The sequence below is a fragment of the Pseudonaja textilis genome, chromosome 12, assembly GCF_049901715.1.
Source record: "Pseudonaja textilis isolate UNSWEBS1 chromosome 12, rPseTex1.2, whole genome shotgun sequence".
Classification (NCBI taxonomy): Eukaryota; Metazoa; Chordata; class Lepidosauria; order Squamata; family Elapidae; genus Pseudonaja; species Pseudonaja textilis.
The window spans coordinates 11,037,539-11,045,978 of NC_142001.1; the positions used below are offsets into that span (position 1 = coordinate 11,037,539).

An 8,440-nucleotide genomic window follows, 5' to 3' on the forward strand; every position below is an offset into this window, starting at 1 on the left:
AGCCTTACGTTCCTTGTACTGTACTTAGACAAGGACACAAAGTCAAAATAGCACCATCAAATGTGAGACATAACCTTATGCAGGAGAGAGAGAGTTGTGAGAAGAAGAAAGAAGGTGACCATCAAGCAAGCAAGAACATTAAAGGATGGCCTCCCTTACTTATACTACTTGGAGGACCCTGAACAGGTTGAGAGTTGGAGTGCCTAAGTGTAGAACCGATATGCTCAAATGGAGGTCCTCAGTGGATAACAACACGTTGTGGGTATGTGGAGAGATACAGAGCCTGGCCCGTCTGCTGGTATGTCATCTACTACCAGAAACATGTACCGATGATGACTTATTTTTGGCCAACAACAATGCCAAGAAAGTGGCTTCATTCTGGCAGTCTAAAGTTTGATCTGGACATGGAAGAAGAGATGTTGTGCAGACCAGATGTTAGGTAGGTAGGTAGGTAGGTAGGTAGGTAGGTAGGTAGATAGATAGATAGATAGATAGATAGATAGATAGATAGATAGATAGATAGATAGAATTCTTTATTGGCCAAGTGTGATTGGACACACAAGGAATTTGTCTTGGTGTAAATACTCTCAGTATACATAAAAGAAAAGATACATTCGTCAAGAGTCCAGAATCATAAGGTACGGCACTTAATGATAGTCATAGGATACAATAAGCAATCAAATCATACTAGGAAACAGTCGATATAAATCGTAAGTATACAAGCGACAAAGTTACAGTCATACAGTCACAAGTGGGAGGGGGTGGGTGATAAGGAGTGATGACAAGATTAACAGTAACAGTAGTGCAGACTTTGTAATAGTTGAACAGGGTTGAGGGAATTATTTATTTAGCAGAGTGATGGCTTTCAGGAAAAAACTGTTCTTGTGTCTAGTTGTTCTGGTGTGCAGTGCCCTATAGCGTCATTTTGAGGGAAGTAGTTGAAATAGTTTATGTCCGGGGTGTGAGGGGTCTGTAAATATTTTCCCTTTTTGACTCCTGCAGTATACAGATCCTCGATTGAAGGCAGGTTGGTTGTAATTGTATTTTCTGCAGTCCTAGTTACTCTCTGAAGTCTGTGTCTGTCCTGTTGGGTTGCAAAATCAAACCAGACAGTTATAGAGGTGCAGATGATAGACTCAATGATTTCTCTGTAGAACTGGATCAGCAGCTCCTTGGGCAGTTTGAGCTTTCTTAGTTGGCGCAGAAAGAACATTCTTTGCTGTGCTTTTTTGATGTTAGGTGTCCATTTTAGGTCATGTGATATAGTAGAACCTAGAAATTTGAAGGTCTCTACTGTTGATAAGGTGTTGTCTAGTATTGTAAGAGGTGGTTGTATGGGAGGGTTTCTTCTAAAGTCTACCACCATTTCTACAGTTTTGAGTGTGTTCAGTTCCAGATTGTTCCGGTTACACCACGGGGCAAGTTGTATAATCCCCTGTCTGTATGCGGATTCATCGTTGTCTCGAATGAGACCAATCACTGTTGTGTCATCAGCAAACTTCAGTATTTTAACAGATGGATTGTTTGAGATGCAGTCATTGGTATATAGGGAGAAGAGAAGTGGAGATAGCACACAGCCTTGGGGGGGCCCCTGTGCTGATCGTACAGGTATTGGATGTGATTCTGCCTAACTTCATCTGCTGCTTCCTGTCTGTTGGGAAGCCTATGATCCACTTACAAGTGTATTCAGGTACCGCTAGTTGGTTTAATTTATTTAGAAGACAATTTGGAAGCATCTATTATCCTTTATTATGGACCTGGTGAAGATTGGAACATGGACTTTTTTTTTGAACTTTTTGGAGATAAAGTGATAGTAACAAATTGACATTCCTACATGAAAGAGGAAGTCATATAAATTCATCCAAAAGAGATAGGGAAGCTTCAAATATTTCAGTTACAGAAAGGATGTTCAATTTCAGTTCCTTTTTTCTTCTTCTGTGCAGATAATATCTTTGGACAGGCTGGTGAAACAGCAATCGTGCCAGAGATAAGTGTTTTTAGTTCTCCCAGATGCTGCCCCGGATCACATTCCATCTAGAGCTAAAACACTGCACAGAGACTACATAATTATGTTTTAATTTTATTAGGTTTAAATGTCTTCTCAGCCACCACAACTAACTCTCTGGGTCAACCTGTTGCCTGTTATCGACATTCTGTAACAGGCTGAAGGAAGGATTCATTGGTGTATAGAGTCCATGGGAATTGGGCAGCTAATAGAGTCAAACAAATAAAAATAATAATTAAAGAAGAGGCTATACTTGTTTCCAGTGGAAGGGATGAATGAAACGGACCAGTATGGTGAGAGCAAGGCAATATATTTTTGAAGGAGGTATTAGGATTTTTAGTCAGTATAGATATTTGGAGCTGGAGAAATGACGTGTACAAACACACACACACACACACACACACACACACACACACTATCCTTGTGTGTGTGTGTGTGTTCATGTGTGTGAGGAAACTATGTCATTGCTTTTCTGCAAGTCAGCGATGTGGTTGGGTATGGTTTTGAGAGCTGCAAAATAAACATGTAAAAATAAATTTGACATGATATTTATGGGCAAGGTGTTTTATGTTGCTACCTCTTGTCCTGCAAAATGAAGGCAACTCATGATTTAAAGAAATAATCCTGGCCAATGGTCCATGTGACTGAACATGTGAGCCCCGGTAATTTGATGGTTGCGTTCACAGAATGTGCTAACCTCACGGCTTATGGAACCCGCTTTGCACAACGCATTTCAGCCCAGTGTATTGTATGGGAAGAGCCATAAAACCAATGACGGCTTTGTAAGTCTGCCCCCAAACATTTTAAAATATTGGAATAATGAGCATGTAACTTCCTATCTCTTCTCAGCTGAGAAATGAGGATATTCATTGCATTGGCTGTCCCAAAGATGCTCAACTGGACTTTCTGGTTTTTCCTTGAAGACGTTTCGCTTCTCATCCAAGAAGCTTCTTCCGCTCTGACTGGATGGTGGGGAATGGAAGAATGTCTGCAAGGAGCATCAATCCTTCCATTCCCCATCATCATCTAGTCAGAGCGGAAGAAGCTTCTCAGATGAGAAGCGAAACGTCTTCAAAGAAAAACCAGAAAGTCCAGTTGCCTTTTTGGAAAAAAGCACCTTTGGGACAACCAGAACGTGGATGATGGGAGAATCTCCATAGACATTGCATTGGATGGTTCCCACAATTGAGAACACTGGAGTCATGCAAAATACATGCCAATTGTGTTATTTGTGTCATTCCTAATGATGTGAAAACCCAGCCATAGGTTGTCTTACCAGCCATGTCATTAGGTCAAGGCAAATTATTGAATAGGCACAGCCACATTATGCAAACCGCAACAAGTATGTTTTATTAAATCAGGGTCAGAGTTTAGCAGTATGCAGGACCACGCGGCTAACGCCACTGTTTGCAAAACATGGTTTCACATTGCAAAGTATGTGAATCCAAGCCAATTGGGGTTTATTTAACTAACCAGGATCCATGTGTGAATTATGAGGCAACCTAGAACTAGGACGAAATTTCTTGACAGGGAGAATAATTAACCAGTGGGAGGGCTTGTTTTTAGAAGTTGTAGGTGCTTCATCACTGCAGGCTTTTAAGAAGAGATTGGACAGCCACTTGTCTGAATGGCCTAGGGCAGAGAATGGCGAACCTTTTCAGCACCAAGTGCCCAAACTGGAATGCAAATGCATGCCGGAAAACCAAAGACCACCTGTGTGCATGCCTGTTTTTTGGCTGTTTTCAGGCCATTTTTGGGACCGTTTTCTAGACTGTTTTCTAGGCTGTTTATGGCCTGAAAACGGCCCCCCAAATGGCCCCAAACCAGACCATTTGGGAGGGCGTTTTTCAGGTTGCTTTTCGGGCCCTTTTTGGTCTGAAAATGGCTTGAAAAACAGCTTGCTTTTGGCCAGTTTCTGGGCCGTTTGTGGCTGTTTTCCGGGCTGTTTTTCGAGCCGTTTTCAGGCCAAAACCAGCCCCTAAAATGGCCAGAAAAATGCCCTGAGTTTTTGGCTATTTTTTTTGGCCATTTTCCAGCATTCCAGCACCCACGAAGACCAGTTAGTCAATGCCCAGGTGCACACCAGAAACGGGAAGATCAGCTGGCGATGGCGTGCACGCCCACTGAGAGGGCTCTGCATGCCACCTGTGACACGCATGCCATAGCTTCGCCATCACTGGCCGAGGGTCTCTTCTTTGGGCAGGGGGGTTGGACTAGAAGACCTCCAAGGTCCCTTCCAGCTTTATTCTGATTAATTTCATTAATTCATTCCTCAACTCGCGCAGAAGTTGTGGCCACACGGTTTTAGTGACCGTTCAAAAGTACAACTGCACTGAAAAGTGACTTGTGGCCGTTTTTCACACCGTTGCAACACCCCTGTGGTTATGTGATTCAAATTCAGACAGCTTGGCAAGTGATTCACATTTATGATGGTCCCAGGGCTCAAGTGATCCCCTTTGGCGACAAGCAAAGTCCATGGGGTGGGGGGAGCCAGATTCACTTAGCGGCCGTGCTACTAACTTAAGACCTGAAGCGATTAGTGGCCAGAAAAGGTCATAAAATGGGGCAACCCCCCCCCTCAATTTAACCATTGTCTCATTTTAACAGCATAACTTTTAGGCTCCCTTGCAGTCATAAGTCGAGGACCACCCGCAATAGAGCCGTTCTCATCAACCCACCCTCCCCATTTTAAATCAGCCAATCAGCTGCTCGTGCAGGCCTCCCTTAGCCTCCACCCACCCCCTCCGTTTCCACATCCGGGCCGTTTCTAAGCAACGCAGAGGCGTCACTTCCGGCGCGACGCGAGAAAGAGACCCCTCGAGAAGGAAGGCGCCATGCTCTCCGTCCCGGGCACCGGGGCCGGCTTGTCTTCGGGCTTCGGCCCCGGCGAGTCGTCTTCGGGTGCCGGCGCCGGCGGCGATTTCCTGACGCGCTACCGGCTGGTGTCGTCCAAGCTCCGCAAGCGCTTCCTGCGCAAGCCCAACGTGTCGGAGGCGTCGGAGCAGTTCGCGGCGCTGGCGCGGGAGCTGCGCGCCCAGGAGAGCCTCCCGTACGCGGCCTGGTGCCAGCTGGCGGTGGCGCGCTGCGCCCAGAGCCTGGGCCACCCGGCGGGAGAAGCAGCAGCGCTAGCCGAGGCGGCGCGCCTCTGGCTGCGCCACGAGCGGGAGCTCCGCCTGCGGCAAGGCCCCGGCTTGGGCCTCTCCGAGTACCTGCCGGCCGCCCACGGCTGCGTGGCCTTCGCCGCTCGTCTCCACGTCGACTTGGGGCAGCCGGCGCTGGCGGCCGGGCTGTGGCTGGAGCTGGGCAACGAGCTGCGCTCCGCCGGAGAGGCGAGCCAAGCCGTGCCGGCTTTCCTGCGTGCTGCCGACCTGCTGGCCGCGGGCCATCTGCCCTTGGAGGCGCTGCACGGGCTGCGAGACGTTGCCTCCTGCCTGCTGCTCGGCCGCGACTACGACGGCGCCCTGGCGGTGCTGACGCAGGCCCAGCAGCTGGCCCAAGGGGGCGGCTGCGGACCCTCAACCAACGCCCCTGCCTCCTCTTCCTCCTCCAGCGGTGCCCCGTCGCTGCCCGGCGCCTTCCTTGACCACCTGCTCCACTGCGAGGTCACCCGAGTGCTGCTCTTGCTCCTGCTGCAGCCTCCGCCATCCAAGCTGCTGCCGGAACACGCCCAGACCTTGGAGAAGTACTCTTGGGAAGCCCTGGATGCCTCCTCGGGCTATGTTCCTCCTGAGCTTTTCTTGCTGCTCCAGTCCACCGTCATGGCCTGCCAGGAGAAAGACTTGGAATCTCTGAAGGTTCTGCAGAAGGAACTGTGGCCGCTGCTGACGGCGGAGCAGAACAACCTGTTGCACTTGGTGGTGCAGGAGATGATGGCGCCCTCCGGCCAGGGGTTCTGACTGGGGGAGGGGTGTGCCCCTGGTGTTACATTTCCAATGCTCTCCGTCTGTGGATAGGTCTGGGTGGAAGAGTCGAAAGAACTTGAACAAACCTTCCCGCAGTAGTCAGTGGGAAGAGGGTGAAACTTTCAATTTTTGTTCCTCTGTCCAAGGGATCTTCAAACTTGACAGCTTTAAGACTTGTGGACTCCCAACTCCCAGGATTCCTCCTCCAGTCATGTTAGATCAGGGATTCTGGGAGTTGAAGTCCACAAGTCTTAAACTTGCCAGGTTTGAAGACCCTTGCTCTGTCACTAAGCTTCCCACAGGATGAAGTGAGGATACCTATGAGCCCCCAATACATTGGATGATATCTCCTTCCATTTTTAAACCTATTTTTTGCCTGTGCCACAGGGAGTTTTTTTCCGACATTCCTGGTTCTTTCTACCTTGTCATTCCTTGAACTTAAATTATGAGCTTGAGAGAACTGCGCATATACTGTTGGCCCGTATTCTATTTTGTGGCTCCTTAGAAATTCATTCTTCATCCCGCAGGCCACAAGTGAAATGAGCTTTGCAATGTTGGCTGAAAACTGATCGGAGCAGTTCTCTTGTTTTCATTGAGGTGACAGAAAGCTTTAGAAGCCATTTTTTCATCAGTGTTGCCAAGTGTATTGTGTTCTTCTCAGTGCTGTTGCTTCTGATGGAGGCTATATTAAAATCGACATGGATGATGTGAACAACAATTTGGGAGAGTTGAGGGAATTTCACAATATTTCTGTATTTGAACCCAAATGGGATTTCTAAATTGTGTTCTCAGGATTCTGTATTGGATTAATTTCTGCCTTGAAATAATCTGAATGTTTACCTTGCCTGAGTCTTAGCTGGTTGTGTAATTTGATTTGGATCTGACATGAGTTCTTTGAAAATAAACTGGTTTCTCAATTGGGATGTGGGGAAGCCTGATATTTTTAAGTAACCTTTTCCCCTCAAGGTATATTCAATTTTAAATATACACTATTACTTTATGAACAAGTGCCCCTTTATGTTGTTAGAATAAAAAGAGATTTATGCTGTAGCATTAAAAATCTTGCCCTATTGATTTTTGCAATTCTTTCCCATCATAATTAAGGCATTTCAGTAGCTGCATTGGAACCAACTTGCTGCTATGCGCTGGTTTAATTTGGGCTTAATTTATGTGACACGCAATTGTGACCCATTCAACACATTACGATTAAAATGTTGGCATGCTATATTTTAATACCAATTTGACCTCATGCCTGTTGCAGCAGGAACACTGAAGTGACAAAAGCACTTGGCTTGGTACAGAGATTTTTACTAATTACTATTCTTACAGATGAACGCAAAGTGATCTAATAATTAAATGAGTATGCCTTCTACTATGTTTTGGAAGGAGACAGCCTAAAGCCTAAAGCTTGGGTTCCTGCTCCGGAAAACATCCCAGTCCAACTTGCTTGCACTTTGTGAGCCACTGAGGTGACGAAGAGAGCTTTCCCAACTGATGTCGGTGTGCAAGGTGCTACCTCCTGTATCATCCAGTCCTAAGTACCAGTATAACATACTAGCTCAATACCTGTGCTTTGCTATGAAACTATGGCCGGGCTTAGTTTTTGGGGAGGAAAATAAGGGTGGGAAAATTCTGCCTCTGCCTACCAGCATCCATCATCGGTATTCATCTGGCAAGTGTCCTGTCGGTGTGTGAGAGAATTGAGGGCTGTTTGGAAACTGAATCAGTATTTTCTGTGTGAGCAAGGAGTCAGCAAGGAGCCTGGGCATGGCTTAGCTCAACTGTTCTGTACTAAAGCTGGTTGCTGCTGTGAAACTGAAACTCCTGCTTGTGTTTTGCCTTTGGAAGAGATTTCAGGTGGGGAGGGGGAGTAGAACTCCTTAGCAACAGAGCCTGTTAATAATAATATATGATATAATTTAAATGCTCTGATGGTCATTTTGAAAAATCCTTTCTCAGTGAGCACCTAGAAGCCAAGAGGAACATACGTGCCAAATTTCAAGTTTGTAGACTTTAACGGTTCTGGAGATTTTGTGATGATGCGTGAGTGGTCTTTTGCTTTTATATAGATTCTCAAGTGAAGCTGATTCATCCTCTGGCCTCCCATGCAAGGCACCCATTTTCTGCCTATATGAGCCAAGGGATGGCGGGCAGTCTCTTGCTTACAGATAATTCACTTAACAAAGTCGTCACTCCCCCACCCCATAAGCAATGATGATGTTATTTGTTCAAGTCAAAAGTCCAACTTTGGGGCCAGGTCTCTCCACATCTTCTGATCTTGCTCTGCTTCTTTGGAGTTTTTCATGCTCCAGTATCAGCTTTGATAGTGTCCAGTCATTGGTGATCTGGTTTCCTTTTATCACTAACTTTTCCAAACATAATTGCTTTCTCCGGTAAGTTCTCCCGCATGACACAGCCCAAATTTCAGGCCATGAGAAAGTTTCATTTTGCCTTCTCTAGTGATATGCCCGGTGTTACACACTCCAGTACTTGTTTTTTAGCCCCATTTGCTGTCCAAGTGATACGGAGGAGC

At 46.4% G+C, this 8,440-nt stretch overlaps 1 protein-coding gene across 1 annotated transcript; it reads left to right on the forward strand.

Moving 5' to 3' along the window:
• Positions 1-4,795: 4,795 nt before the first annotated feature.
• On the forward strand, positions 4,796-6,828 carry LOC113437830 (40-kDa huntingtin-associated protein-like). The gene has a single exon (XM_026702999.2). It carries the CDS (start codon positions 4,840-4,842, stop codon positions 5,899-5,901), a length of 1,062 nt encoding a protein of 353 aa, XP_026558784.1. The 5' UTR covers positions 4,796-4,839; the 3' UTR covers positions 5,902-6,828.
• The last annotated feature ends 1,612 nt before the right edge of the window (positions 6,829-8,440 follow it).